At 48.6% G+C, this 27,254-nt stretch overlaps 1 protein-coding gene across 1 annotated transcript in view; it reads right to left on the reverse strand.

Annotated features, from left to right (window-relative positions):
- NAA25 (N-alpha-acetyltransferase 25, NatB auxiliary subunit) overlaps nt 1-27,254 on the reverse strand; it is an 893,576-nt gene that overhangs the window by 730,146 nt on the left and 136,176 nt on the right. The window contains exon 4 of the mRNA XM_086943077.1: nt 23,450-23,568. Coding sequence (XP_086799203.1) covers nt 23,450-23,568 — 119 coding nt within the window. The remainder of the gene's footprint in view (nt 1-23,449; nt 23,569-27,254) is intronic.

Consider the following 27,254-nt stretch of genomic DNA (forward strand, 5'->3'; position numbering starts at 1 on the left):
AGATACTGTTGTGTGTGAGGGATGGTTGTAGGTGGGATTTTGGGTAGTTTATTGAAAAGCCTAGGCTGTGTAGCAGCTGAAGTGTCTGAGACATGTGTTTTAGGGACTGTTTGTACGATTTTGCTTGTATTAGCCAATCGTCTAGGTATGGAAACAAGTGGATGTGTTGCCTCGTGAGATGTGCAGCTACTGTCGCTAGGCATTTTGTAAACATTCTTGGAGCCGTGGTTACCCCGAAGGGGAGAACCTTGAATTGTTAGTGTTTACCTATTGTGAACCGGAGATATTTTCTGTGAGCTGGATGGATGGGTATGTGAAAATACGCATCCTTGAGGTCCAATGCTGCTAGGAAGTCTCCTTGCTGGAGCAATGGGAGCTCTTGCTGTAGTGTGATCATATGGAAGTGCTCCGACAGTATGTATTGATTTAGGGGTCTGAGGTCCAATACTGGTCTGAGGGAACCATCCTTCTTGGGAATAAGGAAGTATAGAGAGTATACTCCTGTCCCTTGGTGTTGTAAAGGGACTGGCTCTATGGGCCCCTTTTCCAGCATGCATTTCACCTCTTGTAGTAGCAGGGTGATGTGTTCTTTGGACATAGGACGGTGTCTGGGTGGTATGTTGGGTGGAGTAGAAGTGAGTTCTAGGCAACAACCATACTGGATAATTTGTCTCACCCACCTGTCTGTGGTAATTGCATTCCAGACTGGTAGGAATTGTTGGATTCTGCCTCCGACCGGTGTTAAATGGTCTGCAGGTAGTGTGATGAAGTCACTGTTTTGCGGCAGTGGAGGCTCTGGTGTTATTGCCCCACGTACTCTTCCCTTATTGTTGTTGCCCCTATAACATCCTCTGTTGGAGTTTTTGTTAAAGGAACCTTGGGTGTTGCTTTTGTATGTGGACGAGGATTGTGCGCACACAGTTCCTTCAAATGTGCTGGGGGAGGGCCAGAGGGTGGGCGGGTGGAAGGAAATTTAAGAAATTCGAGAGCTAGGCCCTTCAAGATGACATCCAAGACCCAACGATCTGAAGTTATCTTTTACCAATTGCAGAAGTGTTGGGAGATTCGACCTCCAATTTTCAAAGCAGGAGAACACTTGACCCTGGTAAAGTCACTGTTTTTTAGAGGTAGCACCTCCTCTGTAGGTGCTCTTCCTTCGATAAGGTCTCGAATCGGATTGCCTATTTTGAGTTTGATAGGAGTAGCGCTGCTTGTTTTCACCATAGGAGCGGTACTGGGAGGAGCCACGAAAATTGGAGGAAGTACCTCTGCCACGTGCTCCACGAAAAGGCCGCTTCCGGTACTGGAGAGATCCAGAGCACGAGCAGTGTCCGTGTCCTTCTTGATGGACTCTAAGGCGTCGTCCACATGCTTGCAGAAGAGGGTCTCTCCATCAAAAGGCAAGTCGAGCACCCTCGCCTGTACTTCAGGCCGAAAATCCGTAGCCTTAAGCTAGCCCTGCCTCCATAAGACTGCATCACCTGCGAGCGGTCTGAAGCCAGTCGAGGAAATATCAATGGCACAGTCTATAATTATAGAGGAGATCTTCTCTCCCTCGTGCACAATCTTATGGGCTTCAGCCCTGGAGGATTCCGGAAGTAGGTCAACCAAAGCTGCGATCTCTGACCATATCTGATGGTCATATCGTCCGAGGATGGCCAAGGAGTTTGCCGCCCTGACCGTCGTGGCAGCCATAGTGGTGAATTTCTTCTCAATGATATTCATGCAGTCTGGAGGCAAGTTAAGGTATCCAAATTCTAAGACTTCAGGAGCCAGATCACTAGGTTCATCTGATTGGGATATGGGTGTCTGATTTCTCCATGGTTCTGAGTTAGAAGATGGGGGTGCGAGGCGTAGCCTTTTATGAGGAACTACTGAAAGCTCCAGGAACGTTGTGTACCATGGCTGTCTCACCCATGTGGAGCAACTAGGATCATTGTGAGGGACTGTTACCGTAGTTTACGTGCCACCAGTGGAATCAGTGGTGCTGGGGGAAAAGCGTACACAAATCTGCCTGACCAGTTCATCCATATCGCATTGCCCTGTGACAACGGATGTGGGAACCTGGCGGCAAAGTATTGGCATTTTGAGTTTTCTTTTGTGGCAAAAAGGTCTATCTCTGGGTAACCCCACTTTTTGAAGAATGGCTGGAGAACTTGGGGGTGAATTTCCCATTCGTGCAGTTGTTATAGCTTGCTTAATCTCCACAACGGCCCCAACAACGCTAGGATGCCTGGCTTCACCTTCAGGGTGCCCAGGAGTGGGCACTTCACAGGGAAAAGCCAGGAAGGGTTCCACAGCGGCATGTGTACAAGCGTCTGAGATACCCCTTTGGGGGTCGATTCAGGCGCTATACAAATACTGCATTTGCATTTGACTGTGTGCTGAGAAGATCCGCTATTTGATAGTCTTTTCCTGGGAGGTGTTCTGCCAGGAGAAAGAAGTTTTTGGGAATTGCCCACTTCCATATGCTCTGTGCCAAGTGGGACAGCTGTGGAGAGTGTTTTCCTCCCTGTTTCTGGATATAGTACATGGCTGTCATGTTGTCCGTCTGGATAAACACAGTCTTGTTGTACAAGTATTTCTGGAATGCTTTTAGGGCTAGAAATATTGCTAGCAACTCTAGTTGATTGATATGTAGTCTCTTTTGTTTGATTGTCCAGAACCCTTGTACTGTGTATTGAAGTAGGTGAGCTCCCCAGCCTGTCAGTGATGTGTCCGCTGTTAGTACTAGTTGTGGAATCGGCTCTTGGAACAGTCGGCCCTTGGAAAGGTTTTGTGGGTTCCACGACTGCAGAGAGTTGTAAGCGCGACTGTCAACCAAAACTACGTCTTTTAGTAGTCCTTGAGCCTGGTTCCACTGTCTTGCAAGGCACTCTTGCAGTGGACGCATTTGAAGTCGGGCATGGGGGACAATAAATATGGAAGAGGCCATCATGCCTATGAGCTGCATGAAGACGCGGGCGGTTAAAGAGTGTATGGCAGAAATTTGTGAATGAGCACTTGCATGCAGGTTATCCTCGCCAAGTTTGGATATGCCTTTGCCACTGAAGTATCTATGGTAGCTCCCAGATACTGTTGTGTGTGAGGGATGGTTGTAGGTGGGATTTTGGGTAGTTTATTGAAAAGCCTAGGCTGTGTAGCAGCTGAAGTGTCTGAGACATGTGTTTTAGGGACTGTTTGTACGATTTTGCTTGTATTAGCCAATCGTCTAGGTATGGAAACAAGTGGATGTGTTGCCTCGTGAGATGTGCAGCTACTGTCGCTAGGCATTTTGTAAACATTCTTGGAGCCGTGGTTACCCCGAAGGGGAGAACCTTGAATTGTTAGTGTTTACCTATTGTGAACCGGAGATATTTTCTGTGAGCTGGATGGATGGGTATGTGAAAATACGCATCCTTGAGGTCCAATGCTGCTAGGAAGTCTCCTTGCTGGAGCAATGGGAGCTCTTGCTGTAGTGTGATCATATGGAAGTGCTCCGACAGTATGTATTGATTTAGGGGTCTGAGGTCCAATACTGGTCTGAGGGAACCATCCTTCTTGGGAATAAGGAAGTATAGAGAGTATACTCCTGTCCCTTGGTGTTGTAAAGGGACTGGCTCTATGGGCCCCTTTTCCAGCATGCATTTCACCTCTTGTAGTAGCAGGGTGATGTGTTCTTTGGACATAGGACGGTGTCTGGGTGGTATGTTGGGTGGAGTAGAAGTGAGTTCTAGGCAACAACCATACTGGATAATTTGTCTCACCCACCTGTCTGTGGTAATTGCATTCCAGACTGGTAGGAATTGTTGGATTCTGCCTCCGACCGGTGTTAAATGGTCTGCAGGTAGTGTGATGAAGTCACTGTTTTGCGGCAGTGGAGGCTCTGGTGTTATTGCCCCACGTACTCTTCCCTTATTGTTGTTGCCCCTATAACATCCTCTGTTGGAGTTTTTGTTAAAGGAACCTTGGGTGTTGCTTTTGTATGTGGACGAGGATTGTGCGCACACAGTTCCTTCAAATGTGCTGGGGGAGGGCCAGAGGGTGGGCGGGTGGAAGGAAATTTAAGAAATTCGAGAGCTAGGCCCTTCAAGATGACATCCAAGACCCAACGATCTGAAGTTATCTTTTACCAATTGCAGAAGTGTTGGGAGATTCGACCTCCAATTTTCAAAGCAGGAGAACACTTGACCCTGGTAAAGTCACTGTTTTTTAGAGGTAGCACCTCCTCTGTAGGTGCTCTTCCTTCGATAAGGTCTCGAATCGGATTGCCTATTTTGAGTTTGATAGGAGTAGCGCTGCTTGTTTTCACCATAGGAGCGGTACTGGGAGGAGCCACGAAAATTGGAGGAAGTACCTCTGCCACGTGCTCCACGAAAAGGCCGCTTCCGGTACTGGAGAGATCCAGAGCACGAGCAGTGTCCGTGTCCTTCTTGATGGACTCTAAGGCGTCGTCCACATGCTTGCAGAAGAGGGTCTCTCCATCAAAAGGCAAGTCGAGCACCCTCGCCTGTACTTCAGGCCGAAAATCCGTAGCCTTAAGCTAGCCCTGCCTCCATAAGACTGCATCACCTGCGAGCGGTCTGAAGCCAGTCGAGGAAATATCAATGGCACAGTCTATAATTATAGAGGAGATCTTCTCTCCCTCGTGCACAATCTTATGGGCTTCAGCCCTGGAGGATTCCGGAAGTAGGTCAACCAAAGCTGCGATCTCTGACCATATCTGATGGTCATATCGTCCGAGGATGGCCAAGGAGTTTGCCGCCCTGACCGTCGTGGCAGCCATAGTGGTGAATTTCTTCTCAATGGTATCCAGGCGGCGACCCTCCTGATCCAGTGGCGAAGTCAACGGAGTTGCCGGGTAACGCAACCTCTTCTGGGCAGCTTGCGTAATGACCGAGTCAGCCTTAGGTTGTGACACACGGCATGCCGGTGTATCAGCAGACGCCTTGTACTTCTTGTCAAGGCGCGGATGCTGGAGTTCCATAAGTTCAAGCCCCTCCTACCATATTAAGTCAATTATTGAGATGGTATGTACTTGCTTCAAAGGTTGATCCTTTAAGTCATAAAGGAAGCAGTCCTGTTTGACGTCCATGGGCAAGTGAAAACGTTTCGCGGCTCTCACCATCAAGTTGTGGAAACCCCCCAATGTCCACTGGGGGAGAAGCCAGGGGAGAAGCAGGAGGAGGAGACGGTGTCTGGGCCCGATAGATGTCCCAATTTGTAAGGACAGCGTCATCGTCCTGGTTCGTATCATGGCAGACATCATCATCATCAGTATCGGGATCTGGAAGAACTGGTGATCTTGGCTGAGCAACAGGAAGTGGCTCTTGTGCAGGAGGAGGCGGACAAGGAGAATTCTGCGCTGAAGGTGGAAATCGGCGATTATAATAGTCTAACATGTGCTGAAGGTTGTGCCATAGGAACCTAGTGGTCAACATCCAGCTGGTCATCTAACTTGTAAGAGCGAACCCGTCATCAATGTCCTCATCCTCACAGTCTTGATATTTTATGTTGAGCTCCGAAGGACTTGCTGCAGAACAAAAGGCGTCATCAACATAAGAACCATCTGAAGATTCCTCCTCTGCAGACGCAAAGAGTTGAGCAGGGGGGCGAGAATCACCTTGAAGAGGAATCAAAACCAGCGGAGCAGGACGTTTTACAATAGAAGCCGTCACCACAGTAAAGGTTGTTGCAGTGCCAGAGAATAGTGACCAGTCGACCGTCCCGTCGACGAGCTCGTGGTCGAAACAGTCGTCGAGGGATTCAACAATGCAGAACCAGGCGTCGATGATGAAGCGGAAGCTGTTGATGGAGCCAGGACTTTTCCCTTCGATGGTGCGGCTGTCGACGAGGTCTTCTTCGCCGTCGACGGAGCTGTCGACGAGGAGGTGGTCGTCGACATTGAACTCTACGTCGACGAGGCTACCGTCGACAAAGGTGGTACCGTCGACGAAGGTGGTACCGTCGACGAAGGTGGTACCGTCGACGAAGGTGGTACCGTCGACGAAGGTGGTACCGTCGACGAAGGTGGTACCGTCGACGAAGGTGGTACCGTCGACGAAGGTGGTACCGTCAACGAGCGGCGAGTCGATCAAGCCATAGTCAACGAATGCTTCTTTGGCAAGGCCGTCGACAAGACTGATTTCTTCGCCATCGAAGAGATCTTCACAATGGAGGTTATGGGCCTAACCTCTTGGTTCGTCGGCGACGATGCGGACGTTGTCGTCGTCCCAGTCTTCGTCGACATAGCATGTCGTCGTCATCGTAGGCACAACGTCGACGGATCTTGTAGTCGTCGACGAACTAGTTAACTAGCTGGCACTCGTTTTGGACGACGAGGGCACAGCTTGGGACTGCTACGCCAGAGAACCAGGTCCTGTAGGCGTAGAGGCCGGCAGATCCCGTGGGGAGACAGACTTTGGAGCGTCCACAAATTTCTTCCTTTTTAGGAAAGGAGAAGGCATCTCAGTCTCTAACCCACGCTTAAGAGAGGTCTTGGAATGGTAGGAAGACACACTCTCCACATCAGACATAGGATTAGCTGTAGTCTTCAACTTCTGTAGACACAGAAGGAGACGGGCCTCTCTATCCTTTAGGGTCTTAGAAGAAAATGTTCTGCAGAACTTGCAGTTCCTCACCTCATGGTCCAGGTACAGGCAATAGATGCACTTTTTATGAGGGTCCTCATGGAACAGGCGTAGTCTCCCACATGAAGAACAGGGCCTGAATAAAGATTTTAGTTGAAGACATTTTGTAGAAGTTGAAAGGTTTGAAGAATGAAGAAACTGAGCAGAGCTCAGGGAGACTCCCTTCACACGACGTGCGGTAGAAAATCTGATGGCCTGAGCTTCTGAGGAGAAGGTTCTAGAGGAGGCTGCAGCCCGATTGGCTGGAATGTGGACTATTATAATGACATGGATGTGTTACTAAAATGAATTCTCCCTTCGGGCCTCTGTTGTTCTATGGTACTTTAAAAAAAATCTTTATATATAAAAATCTATATATCTATATATCTCTCCATAGGAAGATAACAGCCGGCAATAGTCTTTTATTCGCCTCGAGTGAACATCCATATAGCTTAATTCAAAGCATCCCCTATGGGGAATTATTAAGAGCAAAAGGGAGCAATAGTACTGCTGAAGAATTTGAGAAAGAGAAAACACTGATGTATGGCAGATTTATAGATAGAGGGAACACTAAAAAGACAATTGATCAAGCAATTGAAAAGGTTAATAAAGTAGAGAGTGTAGATCTACTGGCACCTAAACAAAACAGTTTAGAGGTACGCGCAAATACAGTGTGGTTTATCACTACGTATTCAGGTCAGGCTTACAAAGTGCGCAAAATACTAACACAAAACTGGCCGATTCTAAAAACTGATGGCTGCTTGAATGATACCCCGCAAATCACCTTCAGGAAAGGAAAATCACTGAAGGATGAATTAAGCAATAATGCGATATTATCAGTGTTGAGGAAGCCTAATAAAGTTTCAGGGGGATTTGAATGCTGTATGACATGCAAAACATGTGCTGTTGGGTAACTCAATACTTGCACAGTTTGACTTCCTTTACAAGAATGTTTGCTATTAAAGGGCCCTTTGACTGCAATACAGACTACTGTGTATATTGCCTTATCTGTCCCTGCCAAAAATATTATATCGGCAGTACGATATACAGGGCAAAGATAAGAGTATGAGAGCAATTCGGAATAATAATGAGCAGTACCCGGTTGCTCTGGATTTTAAAACTCATCTTGGCCAAAATGACAATTTGCTAGCCTATGTGGTGTTAGATTCTGTCAAACAGTCTGTGAGAGGGAGGGTCAGACTACATCAGTCTGATAACATTGGGTCTAGGTACATTATTGACTTCGAAACGCTACAACCTGTAGGCATGAATTCCAATGAAGAGCTAGCAGTGCATATAGCATGATAAAGAGACTGGTTAATGATCTGGTTCAGAATGCTTCTTTCAATGAAATAGATCTAAAGATTGTACAATATTTTAAACATATATATGAAGTTTTTTAAATTGCACTTCACTATTTTTCACTATCATGTTTGTTTGTTTTGGAACTTAGGGCGATTAAAAATGTATGGGACCATAAATAATATCACGACTTTACACCACTGGAAGGATCCAATAACTGCTGCAATGATCAAGCTCATAAGAAGCTTAGCCCACTTGGGCTAAATTGTAATAAATATAAATGGTTTGCCCACTTGGGCGAGACTGCAATGGAATACATGAACTGAATAAGACCATGAAGTACATTTATTGCCGATTGGAATGAATATGTGCATGTAAAATCAATTTCGCGTTACAGCAGAATTGAAGAAATCTTCCGTAAAATGTAAATGATGTTCATTTTATTGGTGTAGTATATATTACTTTGATCGGTGTAAAGCAAAAGGCAGTAAGGCAGTGTAAAGTAGATTATCAGCTGAATTTATGATGAGAAATAAACTTAACATGTCTGCCATTATTATTACATTGGCTGTGGAGCCCAGCTATATTTCCATGTTTATGAACTTTTATGTAAATAGCACTTTCACGATAGTAGCTTTACCGTGACCAAGCCGTAACTGGTGAAACACGTCGGTAGGCAGCTTCCACTTTTTGCCTAATAAAAACTTTAAGCATCCAGAAGTATCCTGCGTTGTGTTCTTCTTGGAGGAGGAGAAACGTAAAAAAAAAAAATATATATATATATATATATATATATATAAAGTTTTTACAAACTCTGTGGAAGTATTTAAATTATTTGAACTGAATTGCCTGATAGGGTCTGTTACCAGACATCACTGTTTGCACCTTATCCGATAAACTCTCCAGCTGCCATTTGTATAATTTATGAATTAGCTTATTGCACTTGGCACATTATGACACTTATGCTGCTAATACCAGTTACGTTCTTGGTATTTTTGCTCACTAAACATTCTGTAGGAGTATGCACAATCATCACTTTTAGCACTCTTTATATATTGGGTGGCTTTTTTCTAAAATACTGTATGTAACATCTTTCTATCACCTCTTTTTTTTATCCTATTTGACTACATATTATACCATATGTTCTTCTTAGGGCACTTGCACTCAATTGTTGGAACTACTATAAAAAGTTCGGCTTTTTGATGGTTGTTTTGGGGCTGTATAAAGATAATTATTATTCCAGGATGTACATAAATGCTTAACTGTCTCTGGATTAGCAGCAAGATTTATTGTCAGAATTATAATTTCACTAACTAATTGATGAGATTATTGTTTGGTCGGGCATATATGTAAGAAGAAAGACTGTAGTAAAACAAATAAGTATGTTTTCAATTTCTATGAGGGGTAGGAGGTGGAGTTACGAAAGATGTGCACAGTATTTAAACCACACATGTCTCTGGGTATGTCATGTGATCAAGTCCGGGTTTCCCGAACGAAACGAGTCATATATATACATACATACACTATTTTATGTACCGTGGGACTCCCACTTCGATGACGGGGAATTATTCAAGCATGTGAATCTATGAAAGACACCCTAATACTGGAGAAGCTTGCGTGACTGAGGTCACTGCAGCGGGGGGGGGGGGGGGGGGGGGGGGGTTTGCGCGGGGGAATGAGACGGCCATAGGATATCCAGAAAATGCAAGGTGGCACAACTTTAGAAAGACATGCAGAGTTCAGTTGTAAGGAAATGCCACCTTTACCATTATCCCCCCCAAAGTTTTGGACACCTAGGCCTACCAACCAGACATCGGTGTCAGTGCCCAGACCTTTATACATGTATGTTTGATTGGCCTTTACTCAACTGACAAACTAACTTACAAGTAGTCCCGGGTGTATGGTACAGGAGATGCCCAGGCCTTGTAAGTTAAAAGTGTCCCTCAAGGACTGCAGCACGTTCTGTGCCAATTAGTACAACAAAAGAAAACATGTCCCCCAGCCTGCCACTGAAGACTAGTAGTAGTTTTAGACTGCTAACCAGCTTTTGTCATTTAAATCAATGGCAAAGCCCAAAGTTTCCTTATTAATATGTATAAGTCACCCCTAGACCAGGTATATCAAGTCATAAGGCAGATTGCAGCATGTTCAAAAGTAGGGCCAGCGCTTTACATATTCCAATAGGAAAAAAATAGCAATTGACATTTTCACCACAAGAGAGGCTAGTTCGCCATTGTGGAATATAGGGTTACACGCGGACAACTCAGCTGTGCTAATTTCTAAATGGGACTACCAATGTTGGTACTTGAAGGTGTCAAACAACTTGAGGCTATTGTGTCGCATAAATAAAGCAGCATAAGATTGGATATAGAATATATTTACGCTTATCTGAAAGAGGATTGGTGATTATTGGGCGGGAAGCACAGAGTAATACCTGTGGCTCCGCATAAATGTCCTGGTTTTCGCATCATATGTGAGATACACTCTTCTTATGATGAGTGGCTTTGGATGGCACTCCTTGGGCACAATACAGAACATGGGTTGAGCTAGCACCCAGAAGAGGGGAGCTATTCGCAACCCTCCCTGTATGAATACTTGTTTCACGCCACTAACCTCTCATTACCCTATGTTAGTGTGTGACTACATAGAACATCATTCCCACCACCCCCCCGACCAGAAGTCAGTATGTCCTATAGGCTAGGGTAAGGAAAAGCCTAATTTAAGACAAATGTTTGTACTATGTTATTATTGCATGTGTGCCTATGAGGAGTCTATGCCTCTCACCCAACACGTGTGATATTTTGCAGTGACATGTCACTTGCATGCTGATGTTATGAATAGAAGTAATAAGCGCATGCTGAAGTAGGAAAGCGTTTCTAGTTTGATGTATGTTTTGTTAAGCCTTTCCAAATAGGTTAATATTTTTTTTTTACATCTAGACTCTGGTAGGATTCACCTGGGCTATTGCTGTAAAATTTCTTTTTTTAGAACACACTAGAAAAAAACTAGAGCCTCCTATTTTAGTTAACGGATCCAAAGCCCTGAAGAATACCCCAGACCTAATAGGCTTGAATAGGTGGGCAGAAACAGGTTGGCTGATGACTCGCTCATTTTTTAGTTTTTAGACATACCTCACTAATAAAGGTTAAAGTTTAAAAACCGAGGAACCTCAAGGTATTTTTAGTTTATCTGGCTCCTGCTTTATCCAGCAGTTTTATCTAAGAACCCCATCCTATTTTTAAGTCTTCAAGGAGGTTAAGTCCTCCCTGGTGACACTGTCCTACCTGGGTGGGGAGAGAATGCTGATGATGCATGAAACTATTGTGTGTGTAAGGCTTCCTCTTCAATAAAGGATGACTTTACCTCTAAGATATGCAGGAGTCCTGTGACAACCAGATTCTGGACCTGCGACCTGTTCGCTCAACTTGGGAAACAGTCTTTCTGTTCTTGCTCGTTTTCTCTTCACGAGCTGCCATACTCTTTTAGAAATTACTCTGATACTTCAGAGGGGGCGTATGGTGGCCTACCCTCCACCTCTCTACTTTTGTGTTGAAGAATCAAACAACTTGTAACATTAAAACCGACCTAATGCCCAAGTCGAATTGAATGCACTTTTTTGCTACTTACAGCTTTGAGAAAGTTGCCACTCTGTTGACCAAGTCATCCAGGGGTAATGCCTTCTCCCCAGCTCAGGAAACCTCCTCCTAGCAGGTAGCAAAAGGGTTATTAAACCAAAAGGCGAGCTTCAATGGGGAAGCCGTTATTATAGGGCAAATGGTGAACACCCACCAAAGGGGTTGCTCTTTTGAACCTGTGTTGACAGGTTGGCATTGGAGACAGCGAAGGGGAACAGACTAGCTAAACCAGTTTTTCAACAGGCGTGGAACCCCCAGGTAGCCACATCAATAGGGTGAGCTACAGAGCTCCTAACACCACGAGCAGGGTTCAGACATCTTGGGAGTGGGCAGAATAGGGATAGCTAGATACAAGACTTCACAGGACTTTGTCATCAGACAGGAGGGAAGCAAGTGGCTAGCAACCGTGACCTCCCATAAGGGCACTTTCTGGGCATGAAAGAGGCACCGGTGGACCCCAAAACGAATATCTCACTTGGACTGGATTAGAAGAACGAAGAACTGCCCTGCTGTCCTTGGTCCTGGCAAAGAGAAGCTGGAGTTGGGCTGCACTTGCTGCTCCTTGGACTAGCAAAGGATAGGACTGTGCCTGCTGTGTCTTGATCCCCGGGTCCCAGTTAGAAAGAGAGACTCCAAGAGTCAGTTAACTGACTTCCTGTTGCCGCACGCACCAACATTGCATGCTGCCCTTCGTGCTCCAGCAAGGCTGCATCTGCACCAGCTCTGCTGCGGCTATGCGGCCCTCTGCTTTTATTGCTGTTGCCCGGTCTCGACAGGTCCAACCCGGCCATAGGCTCTTGGTCCGCCGGTGGTGGCCACAAGCTCGGCCCGGCTTGGCTCCCTGTATTCCAGGGAGTGGCCTTTGAGCCCCAGGCAGCGGAGTAGCCCGGAGCTGTGCGGATTCTGGCAAGTGTTCAGTGCACATCAATTAGAGGACCAGCGCCCGAACACAGGCTCAACCGTCGTATAATTACTGTGTGGCGAATTGTGGGCAACGTGAGGGGGTGGAGTGGAGTAGGCAGTGTTTGGCTCCTTTGGACTGAGTGTTCTCGATGTCTCTCTCGGCTTTGGAGGCCCTCCGATGCAGTGCTTAACCTGTCAAGTAAGGGTGCAGTCGTGTTAGATCCCTGCCACCCTTGGCGGTTATTTGGGGGTTGCAGAAGCAGCATAACCAGGCCTGGTTGCAGATTGCAACCCTGAGGAATAGTGGTCTTTCCTTTTCTCTGTTTGTGCAAACAAACTACCAAACATTAACCGGAGTTTTGTTTCCTCAATATACCACAATTTTGGTAAGGCAGCAAGTTGGATGACTTTGCGACAGGCGAGACATGGTGTGAATTCCGGTGCAGGAGAACTAAAGCACTGGGCTCGGTCATAGACTGGTGATCTTTCTATACAACTTTGGAGTGTGCATGTGCCCTGTACCATAGTACTAAATCCAACCCATTAAAAAACATAGCACCCCACTAGTGAGCTTTAAAAGGAAGCTGAAAAAGATTGGCGTATTTAAAAAAAAAAAAACTACCTGAAGGAACTCCATCCTCAAGCAAAGCACTGGTGCACTCAAAAATGTACACTCATATGCAAGCATGCGAAGGTTAGCAGACTGCACCAATAGAAGCTGAGTGTGTGCTGCAGGACTCAATTGAGCCAGTCCAGGAACTCCATTGTAGGGGGAAAATGTATCCCAGGGCGAACACTCCCTAGTATGTACCGCTATAGCAGTACCACAGGTTTTACAGGGTTCTATTGTATTGGAATATACTCTATCGGACATCTCACCCTTTAAAATTAATCCAGAGGTAGTAAACAGATCAGGAATCATTGCCTAAGACGCCAAAGCGGTTGAAAATAATCTTTGGAAGTGTGTTCTAGTACCCCAAGCCTCACAGCCTCCATTTTATCAAATATTTCCCAGGGATTGAATCTATCCAGTAATATTATATCAGATTACATGTGTTTCTTTAACTTACTGAAAAGTCTTGAGCATATCGTTTCATTCATCTGGTCTCTACTGGAAAAGATTTCTGATAGCTAAGTCAGTGACACTAAAGGAATTATCCTTAAAAGCAGTTGGAAAGGGGGCGTGGCCAAGATTGCGGGCTAGACGGACGTACTTATCTTCAGCTCCCGGGCCCTATGCCCTATTAGCCCCTATTGGCCCTCTTTACATAGCAGTGGCCACCGAAATCTGTGCATTTGGTCCCGTGAGTCCTGGTCGGAGTCCTCCGGCGCGGTGACCGGCTGCCACCGGGCGGTGGCGAGCGATTTTGGCGAGACTGACGCGCAGCCGCCGAGTGAAGAGAGGCCCCGGCCGCAACGAGCCCGGAGCAGAGAGACCCGGGGAGCGCCACGTAGTGACCCCGCCGGCGGAGGAGCGGGCGGAGACTGACACCCTCTCCCGAGGCAGCATACCGGCCCTCGGGGGCTAGCGGAGGCAGAGCACCCGCCCCTGGAGAGAAGCGTGAGCTGGCGACCCGGTGCGCGTCTGCACCGTCTCTACTCGAGGCCCCGGCTTGGGCCTATGCGGACGTCCCCGCCCCTCAACCGCAGGGCCGCCGAGAAACCAGGCGGGAGCTGCGGGACGTGTCCGGTGGCCTGAACAGAGGCGTGGGGCCCCTTACCTGTGCAGGGGTGCTGGTGGCTGCAGGAGGCGATCCCCGCCTGGCGACCCGGTGGGGTGCTGCCCGGGGCGGGGCCCCTGGGCCTGGTGGCAGCAGTGAGGTGCGGTTACCTGAAGCGGCAGAGTCACGGCCAGTGAAGTGGGCGGCGGACGGCCCTGTGTCGCTGGAGAGCAGCGGGGGGCACACCAGAGGACGCCCTTGACTCCCCGCAGCACGGAGGTCCGACCAGACTACTCGCAGGTAAGCCCGCGCGTCCCTGGGGCCCAGCAGGGACGGCCTGGGGGCACTGTGCAGGCAGCAGGGGGCCCTGGGGGGCGCGGGTGGAACCTGGCACAGGGACCGGAGTGCGGAACGCGACACCCGCTTCCCAGAGGTACCGACGCGGGGCCTGAGCGGTTGGAGCCCCGGCCACGTGGTTACCCGGCCTCAGATAGGGGGTGTGCGGAGGCTGCAGAGCAGGAGACCGGTAGGGGGCTGCACCGGCGGGGTGCACTGGGCCTGTGGCACTAGTGGGACGAGGCTGGCCCCCCCGCCGGAGCATTGAAGGTGGGGTGGGCCAGACGCAAACAGGAACGGTGCCCCCAAGCGCGCAGCCTACTAGTGAAGCCCCAGTGCTGGAAGACCACGGTGGCGGAGCGAGCCGGGCCGCGATAATCGGGAGGTGCAGTGAGCGGACCCCCGGCGAGGAATCCTAGTGGACATAGGAGGGCTAGTGGCCTGGACCAGTGGGCCCTGTGCAGCAAGAGGTCCTCCGCCTTCAAGAGCAGCATGTAGGCCTCCAGGCACACGCGGAGGACCTGGAAAACCGCTCACGAAGAAATAACATTAGGGTCCGGAATGTGCCACAGGGCGCCGAAGGGAACAGTGTTGTGGGATACCTACAGGCCCTCTTTCGTGCGGTGCTGGGAGAAGCGGAGGACTTTCCCGTTCGCATAGACCGTGCGCACAGAGTGGGACTACCGAGACGTGCACCGGCCCCCCGCCAGACATGCTGGCCTATCTCCCGGACTTCCCGTTGAAAGAACGGATTCTTCAAGAGGCCCGGCGGCAGCAACCATTGCAATTTCGAGGAGTGGCTGTAGCACTATATTAAGACTTGTCCGCCATCACGCTGCAGAAGCGGCGTGAGTTCAAACCCGTGACCACCTTTTTGCGAGAGAAGGAAATACCGTACTCCTGGGGCCACCCGTTCCGGATCATCTTTAAATGGCAGGGGAAACTACAACAACTTCGCTCCCTCCAGGACACTTGCTCCCTTTTGAACATTGACTTGCCGGAGCCCTCCGAATCGGAGGATGACACGCAACAGAGCTCTCAGATAGGGTTGGAGCAGCGAGGACAGGGGGAATGGCGGAAGGTCAGACGGAGACGCAGGCGGGGAGCCCGCTTGAAGCCAGACCCTGAAACGATAGCCCAGGAACAGGCGGCGGCTGTTCAGGAAGTGGAGCGAGATACCACTGTAGCCCCGTGAGCAGCATGAGAGGGCCACTGCTCACACCTCGCTTTGGAAGGGAGGGGTTGGGGGGCCGGGAGAGGGCCGCCATAGTCACGTTTCCCATAGACACTCTTCTACGGACCTGTGAGACTCAACAGGGCCGGGACAATGGTTCAGTTCACTGGGTTCCAAGTTGGGGTTCCCCTGAGGGAGGAGGACGGGGAGGGTAGTGGGGTGAGGGAGAGGGGAGGGCCCCTGGGATTTGTTGGGGTAGCATCAGGGGGGGGCAGTTATTTGGGGGGGGGGAGGGAAGGGGGGGATGGGGAGGGACCTTCTTGTCCGCTGGCGCTAAGGGATAGCACTGAATGTTTATCTGTTAGACCACCGACCCACACTGACCGTCAGCTAGTTCACACCCCGCATCCAGATTGATGCATCACTTGACCGTCCTTTCCCTCAATGTTAGGGGACTCAACAGCCCAAACAAGTGCAGGGCAATCCTCTCCTTTCTAGAGCACTCACAAGCTGACATATGTCTCCTGCAGGAGACACACCTGATGTCCAGAGATCACCATAGGCTGAGGTCCCGGGCCTTTCCCGAGCAGATGTTTTCGTCCGCCTCTAAGAAGGTGGCGGGAGTGGCCATATTGGTAGCAAGGTCCTTTAAAGGGAAGGTGCTGCAAAAGGAGGCGGAGATCAGGGGACGGCTGTTGCTTCACCGCTTCCAGGTAGCGGGGCAGACACTTCTCATCGGCTCTATATATGCGCCCAATGAGGGTCAGGAGAGGTTCATACGCTCGGCGCTGGATGAGGCCACGGCCAACATACACCAACACCTGCTCCTGGGGGGAGATCTCAACCTAGTTTTTCATAATGTCACTGACCGTTCCAGCCAGAGGGTGGGCCAGGTGGGAGCCTTGTCAGCGGAGGGGCATGCTCATCTCACTGATCTGGGGCTGCTAGACCTGTGGAGACACTTTCACCCTCATGACATGACATACACCCACTACTCCGCAGCTCACAAGACATATGCGCGACTGGATTACCTGCTTTGCTCGACCCCTCTGGCTGCGCGCGCTCAGGGGGTGGGAATACTACCTGCCTCTCTGACCACTCCCCGATATCAGCCACTTTCTTGGTGCCTGATGCACCGAGCCTGCAGAGACACTGGCGCTTGCGAGACGGCCTGCTGCAGAGTCCTTCTCTCGTGGGGAAGATTAAGACGCCATCAAGCACTTCCTCCGGCACAATGCTAACGAAGACACCTCCAGAGCCACCCAATGGGTCGCGCTCAAAGCCGTCCTCCGGGGCGAATTTATCTCTTTGGCAGCGGCCAACAATAGAGAGCGCGCACAAAAGAGGGCTGACCTCACGCAGCGAGTCCAGGAGCTGGAGCAGTTGCATCAACGCACCGGGGCAGCCAGGGCATGGCGCCAACTGTGCACGGAACGGAAGATGCTGGCGGCGTTAGACCAGGACGTTGCGTTATTTGCCGCGATACGCCTGAAGCATGTCTACTATGCGGGGGGGGATTGGTGTGGGAGGCTGTTGGCGTGCAAACTGCGGGAACAAAGGCACCGCCGACATGTCCAGGCCCTCCAGTCCGCTCAGGGGGATCTGATCACGGACAGCGCGGCCATAGCGGCAGCCTTTGGGACCTTCTACACCGACCTGTACGAGGCAGATGACCTGGACGGGCGACACGGCAGCGACTATCTAGATGGGGCAACTCCCCCGACTTTTACAGAGACTCAGTCGCAGTTCCTCGACAGGCCCATAGGTCTGGAGGAGGTCATTTCTGCGATTTCCCGACTTAAACTAGGTAAGTCCCCGGGGCCCGATGGCTACTCGGCGGCTTTTAACAAAAAGTTCTGCCAGCAAGCGGCCCCCCTGCTATGGGACCTGTTCAACACCTTCGACAAGGCTGGGACTATCCCCCCCGAAATGCTGGAGGCGGCAATATCTGTGATCCCCAAAGACGGGAGAGACCTAGATGCAGCTCTTACAGACCCATTTCTCTGTTAAATGTGGATCTGAAGTTGTATACAAGTATTATCGCTGGTAGACTGGCGCCGTATATGCCACAGCTGATCGATCCGGACCAGGCCGGCTTCATCCCTCAGCGGCAAACAAGCGACAATACCAGGCGCGTCCTCCACCTAATAGAGGCCGGTTCTCGCACGAGACCGGGATGTATGCTGCTTACCATCGATGCCGAGAAGGCATTTGATAGGGTGCACTGGCCCTACCTGGAGCAGACCCTTCAGAGATTCGGCTTTGGAGATACCACCTGCACCCGAACCTTTAATTGCTACCGCCAACCCACCGCAACAGTGAACGTCAATGGACACACCTCACCGCGCCTACCGATCGGACGGGGACCAGACAGGGCTGCCCGCTCTCCACTCTCCTGTTCGCGCACTATATGGAGCCGATGGCTCACAGGGTCAGGCACCACCCTCGCATCCGGGGCATCCCCTTTGGGACACACACAAGATCAGCCTGTACGCGGATGATGTTTTACTCTCCCTGATGGACCCTATGCAATCGCTACGAGCTTTATTTGTAGAATTGCACTCCTTCGCGCAAGCGACGGGCTTTAAAATCAACGTTGACAAGTTGGTGGCTCTGAATGTGTCCCTACCCGCTGACATTCTGGCGGACGCCAAATCCGAGTTCACCCTGCAGTGGTCGGACTCTACGGTCTCATACCTTGGGGTACTCTTGGCACCTACCGTGCCGCGTACAGCCGACGCTAACTTCGCCAAACTGGGCAGGCAAATCAGCGAGACGCTGCAGGAAGTGGTACCGACTCACGCTATCCTGGCTCGGGTGAGTGGCGGCAATTAAAATGACGCTTCTGCCGTGGATTCTTTACATCTTTCAAACCCTCCCGCTACGCCCGCCAACGGGCTGGCTGCAAAAGACCCAGGCAGACCTGGCACGCTAGGTTTGGAACGTGCGCCGTCCCCGCTTCAAGCAGCGGATAGCATCTCTCCCACCGGCGCACGGAGGCGTGGGTCTCCCGGACCTCACCCTGTACTTCCAGGCGGCACAGCTACGCATCCTGGTGGAGTGGTACCAACTTGAATCCGACAAGCACTGGCTCTTTCAGGACCAGGTGGTGGCGGGCCGCCCCCTTCAGGGTGTACCTTTCCTGCTGAGGTGTCACAGGCCCCCGAACCTCTACGCGTCGTGCATCACAAGCACTGTGATGAAAATCTGGGACCGGGTGGTGGTGCGGAGTGAACTCACCTCATTCCCCTCCCCGCTGACACCCATTTTTGGGAACCCCGATTTTACACCCGGCATGGATCCGCAGGCGTATAACGCGTGGCGAGCCACCCCCTGTAGAGAGGTGGGGCATATGTTCAACCTGGAGCGAGTCCTCTCCTTCCAGAAAGGAAGAGAAGATTACGGGATACAGGAAGTGGATCGGCTTCCCTACCTGCAGATTCGACACTGGGTCCTACACCAGACTGTTCGTCCAGGTGCGCAACGATTCCTCACGCCTTATGAAAAATGGCTTCTCACTCGCACGTCGGAGAAGAAACTGCTTTCCGACTTGTACCAACACCTACTTCTTCCACACATCCACACCTATCATCCAGGGAGGACAAGATGGGAGGAGGACCTTGGGAGGCAACTTACACGGAAGGAATGGGAAGGAATCTATCATAGAGCCAGACACTCGGCATACCATACTGGCCTCACGGAGACCCTGACGAAAGTAGTCCTGTATTGGTACCACACCCCGGCGCACATACACAGATGGGACCCCAAGATAAGCGATCGCTGTTGGAGGGGTTGCGGGGAGCGGGGCACACTTGAACACCAACTGGAGTTGTGAGAAGCTGCACCAATACTGGTCCACCATCCTAGATCTCATAGACGCACATATAGACACGCAACTCCCCCGTTTCCCTGCTTATGTGTTACTGGGCCTGCCAAACACACTGATGTACCCCCTGAAATCCATGAGAGGAAGGTTGATTGCTATAGCGCTGGGTGCTGCCATACAAAACATAGTGGCTCGCTGGAGGGACCCACAACCTTCCGTGCATCTTGGCTGGCTTCACAGGCTTTGGATGGTGCTGGGGATGGAGAGGCTGTCCCGGACTGCAGCGGGGCGGGGGGAGGAGTTCGCAGACATCTGGCGACCATTTCTGACGCTGCTCACTGGGGAATTCAGGGAATTGAGCTGCCCTCGCTACTTACGTCTATTACATTTGGCGGATACTCCTATCCCGGAACCTCAGACCAAAACTCGGGGGCACGCGATTCAGGGCAGGAGAGCGCGGGTGATAACTCACTAGACGAACTGTAATAGAAGGGGTCAGGCCAGCATACCTAAGCGGACAAGAAGAGGGGGGGGGGCGGGAGGGGGGGCCGTTGGGGTTTGCCGTTTTGCACAGCCTGATACAGCTTCCAACTCATGCTCCATTAGCCTGACGCGGCCGGCCCGGCAGGGTTGTAGGCGGCTTGCTGTGTTACTGATGCTACCCAAGAATTTTTTACAACTGTGACTATGTGACCGAGGCCTTAGCCTACATGAGTCGGAATGGTTTTGTTGCTCTGAATAAAAACATTTAATACTAAAAGGCAGTTGGAAAAAGTAGCGTTGTGAGTGTTAGAAGCTCAGGCCCAATTAATAGGGGGATGGGAGTTCAAACAGAGGGCTCTGAATTGGCAATCAAACTAAAGGTTAGCATTTGTGAAAGGTCAGCTGACCTACTTCAGCTGGAATCCTTCTTTAGAAAATAAGATTGTTTAGGATAAGTTGTCCCCAGTAAAGGGAAGGAATTGCCAGATCCAGCACGGAATACAAGGAAAAGTAATGTTTTCCCAATTTTTCTGAAAATAAAAAAGGGGAATACGCTACAGAAGTTAATGGCAACTGGCCACCAATGCTGTAACTGGACTGAAGAGTGCTTTCCCAGTGAAGGCAACTGTTTCTTTGCGCCTTGTTTAGTACCTCTGTCTGGCTCCCCACCGGAGCTGGTTGAAGTTATCCGAAGTAACCACATTCACCCTTGATATACCTTTTTGCTGAAAACATTTTTAAGCATCCAATTTGGTGAATTTGCCAATGCTGGTTTGCAGTTAAGGCTTGATTGTTTTGAACCCTCCGGTGGATCTTGTGTGTTTTGGTGTTCTTAAATTCATAAAAATACAGCCTATTTTTATCAACTTGTATTGGATTTCTGAAGCCATGCTTCTTTCTTCATTGGTTTTGGTGCTGTTAAAATGCTTTACACGTGTTCAGTTGTTGAAGCCTGATTGCTCGAAGCCACATTTACCCAGGGTTGAGCTAAGGTTCAACAATCAAAGCGCTATTGGTCCTAATAAGGGTAAGTTTATCACACAGTGAGGTCTCACAACCACCGCAGCACGATACCCTCCTGGGTGATGGTGAACCCTGGATAATGCCATTTAATACACCCTATTTCTTCATCAGTCATTCCAACACAGTCCCAAACTTATTGGGGGTTTTACTCTAATCTTCTCTTTTCTCATTCTCCGTAACAAATCTTAAAAACTTATTTTTTCACTCTGTTGTAAAGTTGGTGATTATTCGCATAAGGAATCGTGCTCTGTGCATATCTGTATACATTTCTCTTCATTACCACCTTTCTACCCGTCTGCTTTTCCCAACCCTTTTTTCCTCAGAATGCCACCAACATTTTTCCTCAAACATTCTATGCTTTAGCAGTTGGAGCGGTAACTTGAAAACAAGGTGTACTGATGGTGCTCTACAAAGACTCTGCTCCTGTTTTCTACTTCAGATTGCCTCAGGGATTATTTACCATAAAACTGTTTGATGTTACTATTAATAAAAAAAACACAAATTGGAGACTCACAGTTGCTGCACCTCTGTCAAGTGAATAATCTTGACTGCCACGGTGAGTGGCTGAAGGTCTAGGACCTCAGTCGCCCGTCGCACCACCGTTGCTTAAGAAGCTTCATTTTCTGTAGCATCTGGAGAAGTATCTAGGTCGCTGGCCACACCCAGGTCCTCACCCAGTCCGCACTTTTGTCCTCATTGGGCTGGTATTTTAAAAAGGTCCAGTCACCCCTCCCAGTCTTCCCATTGGCCTAGTCGATGAAAATAAAGCTCTAGTTCGGATCTAGGAGGGAAGGCACCTGCAGGCGTCGAAGTCTGGCGACACCCTTCCGGCTGCGTGTCCCCATCGGGATGATAATGGGGATGGCACCGCGAGCATCGGTGCCGGGGATGGTTGAGATGGCACAACTAGCATCAGTCCGGATCAATGACTTCATCCCTGAGGCACGCCGGGGTAAGAGCCGCCGGCGCAGAACCAGATAGGGGCCCCTTCCAACCCCACGGGGCCAGAAGGAGCATCAACAGGGAAGAGCTGCCCAAATATGAGGCAAATGGCCTCAAAGAACTCTTTCAGTTTGGCGGGGTCGCTTCGCCTTAAGAAATTCAGGGAGGTGCAGACTCAGCCCAGGCTCCAGTGAACAACGCCTAGAATGCCGAGGTGCCCTCATCTTGTTGGCTGATGGATGAGAAGAAGTAAAAGAGCACTTACACTATTTGCTCTTCTTTTTGTGTCTCCTACCCGACTGTCCCAAGGGCTTCGAATGAGAGGACAACTTCGGCCCCAGTGTCCGATCCAGGGGCTTTCCCCTCGACAGGGATCTCCACTTCCATAGAGCACGGCTTGGTGTTGTGGTCGCGCGGACACCAAAGAAACTGTGTGGGGGTCTGTCACCGACATCGGTTCGGTGATGGGCGCTGCAGGGCTTAAAACTAGACCAGCGTAAAGACCTCCTCGACACACCAGGACATGAACCTAAAAAATAGTGGATGAAACATTGATAAAAGCCTGTCAAAAATGAAACATGCCTGTCACAGACAGAGGTGTAGGCTCTTCTCCGGCGCTGGCTGAAGCAGACAGAAAATAACTGGCACCAGCGAGCCTGGGTGGCACCTATATAGGTAACGCAAAGTCCCTTCCAATGTGGACGATACACCACCTACCGGCGCGCAGGGGTCCTGTTCACAAAAAATCTTTCGGGTCCATTCTGATGCCTGGGGAAATTCAAAAGGTAAGGAATCTGTGTATAGAAGTCTTTATCAGATTAGTAACTTTAAAAGCTAAAGTAGATGGACATATTGCCATAGTATTAAGACCGTTATTAATAACAAATGATGGAATTATATCATAGTTTATAACTCGACTGCAGCAGTGATATTTACCATAATAAACCATGTCCAGAAAAGTGCATCACATTTTAAAGGATACATTAAGTGTGCCTGGACTGGTCTAAAACCAGAAGCCCAATTTTTCAGATTTGAGATGAATGCATAAGTTATATTATGGATATCAAATTCTGGATATACACTTCACTAGACTAGACTTGTTATGGTACTCAAATCTGAATACTGAGGATGTGTGAATGGATTTCTGCTTAACGCAGACAGCAGCAGGCTTTGTTTAGCCATAAAGGCATTTTTAATGCTATTTGAAAAAATGGCTTCAATGTTGCATATGAAGTTAGTGGACACTATTTTATTTAATTATTTCATGTAACTGAAGTGCGAGTAATGTGTATAATGGTGTACATCGTACGATAAATGAGCTACAATCACAGCTAAACTTCACAGGAGAGAACAGTTTCCTTTATAATTCACCAAATTTTAGGTGAACAAAATCTGCGGCATTATATAGTATTGAAGTTCCAAAAGGATTGAAAAAATCATTAAAAAGCATAATGGCAATGCAAATCTTTTAAACTCTGCCTGATGTGCTAAACGTCAACATTTTCTATGCAGATCCACATTGCCTCAGAGTTAGAAATACAAGACATACATTATACCTGTTGCATTTTCTTGTATTCTCCCACCCTGGCATAGGCCATGAAAAGGTGTGAATGATAATCTTCGCTGCTTGGCACCTTCTTGACAGCTGCCTCGTACAGCTTGGTGACCAATTCCGCTAAAGGAAAAATAAAAATAAATAAAAGATGGCAACATTTTTAAAATAAGCAATCACTAAGAATTTGTTTTATTGATCTAGAAATAGGCTATGAAATATCTAAATGGGCACTATCAATTGCTTTAACTGCTACAAGTAAACATTGCACAGTAAAGAGTCCTCAAGATTGCACTTGCATGGTCAAGTGAAAAAATAGTTTCTATAAAGTGCTTACATCCAGCAGAGTTTATATTATCTAATATAAAGGGTGTTTTGTCAGCCTGGCCACTTTGAGAAAGTGGCCAAGCGTTAATAGTGTGAAGATGTCCTTTCCCTTCACTCCTGTCCACCAGGACAGCCTTCTGCAGGATTGTTCGCCAGAGGATTGTGACACTGCCCTTCTCCCAGACAGCTGCCCTCAAGTCTGTATCGGGATGTCAAGTCTCTGCTTCAACACTCCTCTTTGATGCTACTCCCAATACCACCAGAAGAGCCCAGCACCATGGAAGAGTATCCAGTAACTTAGAAATTAAGAAGGGGAAGCAGTGATCCCTAGAGTTCTCCGTTGGTATATGGTGGAGATTTTTAACTGTGTTGCCAACTCTGTCTGAGATGCATCCTTTCCTCTTCTCCCGGAGAGGTTGTTAATTGTTAAACATGCTAGAAGTTCAGAGCTTTGAGGAATGCTCGGAGCACAAGATCTCTGTAGGGGGAAGCATATCAAACTAGGAGAGACTATTCACACGTTTTACTCTACACAACCTCCATATACAGTTGGACATTTGTTACGACTTCACCTAAGTCAAGGTTGGCAGACACTATTGAAACGGTTGTCTAATCAAACTCCTTTACTGTACACAATGACCTGGCATGCATACCTACCTGGAAACTGCAATACTCACTCCCTTGTCAATCCTAAATTAAGAGTATAATTTATGGATGTCATTGTGGATTACTTTCATGATACTGAGTAGACAGCAGATGAAGATGGAACATTATGGGAAGCATCTATGGTTATGGTAAGGAGAACGTGCATGAGGACTACGTACAAGGTTAGACCTGTGCTGCACAGGGAATTACAGATTCTACTCCATTGGATTTGTAGAGTGCATTGCTACCAAAGGCTTCCTATAACTTACAAAAACCAATACAACCTGCACCGTATCTGCAAGCAAAATCAAAGAACAACTAGATCACAAACAGCCAGGTTTTCAAAGACTTTCTGAAAGTGGATTCTAAATCTATTTGGAGCAACCCGATTGACAAGGAGTTCCATAGCGTGGGGCCAAATATGAAAATGAAGGCCTCACCATCTGACTGAGGATTTTTGGAAACGTCATGAGATATGTGTTTGCAGACCTCAAAGCCCTTCCAGGGGTATTGGGGTTAACAAGAGATTGAAGATGCTGGGTGCCTTTGTGGTAGTAGGCCCCATTAACAATACAAAGGACCTTAAAATGCACCTGCTGTTCAATCAGGAGCCAGTGAAGGTCTACCAGCAAGCACCCTTTTTACTGACTGATTGCTAGAGATTTAGACTATTTACATTCCTCCCATCACCTTTTCTAGGCTTCACGGGATGCTGCACAGAGCCATAGTTGGGGGTGTTGAATATGCCCCAGACAGCATCAAATATCTGGGTGTTAAAATCTACAGAGACTTCCAAAATATAGTGGACAGTAATTAGACGCTATCTTCATTGTCAAGGTTCTTGTGATACACTTTAATAACAAATATCAACCCTACCCCACTCCACGAAACCGAATCGCAACACCACCAGGGTGCCTAGTGCTAACAAGGCGACCACAACATTTTTCCACGTGGTGGGGACCCAAACTAGTTTATTATTGAGTAGATATTACAACAACATTATCCGATTTGATTGACCAGTATAATTTATATGGCCCGGTGACCTGACTGCTAGGGGATTTGCAGAGACTCCAAAAAATAAGTTGAAAGCAAATGTATTGATCTATCACCCTTGTTGGCAAAACACCAGTTGTACAGGTTTTGGAAGTTGCCTGTGCCTCCAAATGTAGCAGCATGGCCACTTAAACAGTGGGTGAAGCTGCCCAGATTAGAAATCTTAGAAGAACTGGTGTTCCAGACACAGCAAAGGCGTGGGATGCTCTACTGTTTCAATTTCCCAGGGAGGACTTCTTAACTTCATAAAGTGTCATTAGGGATTGGGAATCACACAATGTTACAGAGCACCACAATACAATATTGAGGCTACAGGTATGAAGTCTATTTGGCAACAGTCTGAGACTGTGAACTGTCCCTCATGTCAGGAGGGGTGGTCTTCAAGCTCTGCCGGTTTGAACACCACGTCTGGTACAAGGGGTGTTCAGGGATGTTTGTTGCTGAACTGAGCGGTTGTCTTCAAAATGTGTGTGATACAGATAAGACGAGAGAATGTATCACCAGATTCATGCTACCTGCAATGCAATGCACACTACATTCATTCTGCCCCCACCCACGCTCTATGCGCTTAAACACTTGTTGTCAACAAACGTGTCACCTCAAACTAATTACCCACTTATACACAACCATGCAGGACAAGGCGCCAGTGCGTGCCTCAGCGGCTTGCGCAGCCTGGGACCTAGATATCAAGCCCCCTATTACAGATGGTCAATGGACATATTGCTGTGGATAGACTGCGGCGCCACCACCTAATTACAAGCTGAACCTTATGCACTTCAAATTATTGCATAAGCTATACCGCACCCCACTACAATTATTACGAATAGGGCTGGTGGACGAGGCGGGTTGCCTGCACTGCTCGGTTCCACAGGCCTCCTTTCTCTATCTCGCATGGGAATGCCCACGTGTGGCGAGTTACTGGTCCGAGGTGTACTTCACTTTATGCCAGATAACAGGCAATCCGCTCCCACAGACTTCACTCGTTGACTCCTGGGTTATGTCAAAGATGTCTTCCCCTGGGTTCCAACACCTCACAGCTATGCTCCTGCTATTGGCCAAACGACGAGTTGCTATCCACTGCAGCAGAGGTCCTGCACCTAGGGCCAAAGCCTGGCTGCGAGACGCGTCCTAGTGCCAAGAACAGTTTCACACATTCTGGGATCTGATGCTTCCCAAATCACGCCCAAAAGGCATATAGGAGCCATTACTGGCTTACCTCAGACAGAAAGGCAACTTTGCACCAGGTAGTGGCTCACCCGCATGGGAACCCCATGCGGACACTGCTAGTAAGCCAGGCGACCCAAATGGCCCATCCCCCGGTCCTCAGAATGTCTGAATATTCAGACACAAGTACACCCTGCGTATGGTACAATCCCTCTACCTTAGCCACCTGCTTGATGGAACCTCCATACTTGTAAGTCCTGGTCCAGCAGTTATTTGAAAAAATAACGCCATAATGATATTATAATGACTTTGTTCCCCCCTACCTCCTTATCCTTCCGTTTCCTTTGAGGCATTTGCCTCACTGTTGTACCTATTAAGAAATGACAATAAAAATAGTTTTTTTTTTTTTTTTTTTTTTTTTTTAAAGGGGTTACTATCCACCAAGTCTATAGAGTGATAGAAATACAAATAAATAAAAACGTGATCTGTGGCAATTTCACGTAATTTAATACACGTCTGCGAGTGGAGAGTATATGGATATGAAATAGACTGTGCTCCGAAAGAGACTTGGCAGTTATACGTTTTTTTAATTTTTATGAAATGACCCTTACACAGGCACG

Source organism: Lissotriton vulgaris, chromosome 11 (assembly GCF_964263255.1).
Source record: "Lissotriton vulgaris chromosome 11, aLisVul1.2, whole genome shotgun sequence".
Classification (NCBI taxonomy): Eukaryota; Metazoa; Chordata; class Amphibia; order Caudata; family Salamandridae; genus Lissotriton; species Lissotriton vulgaris.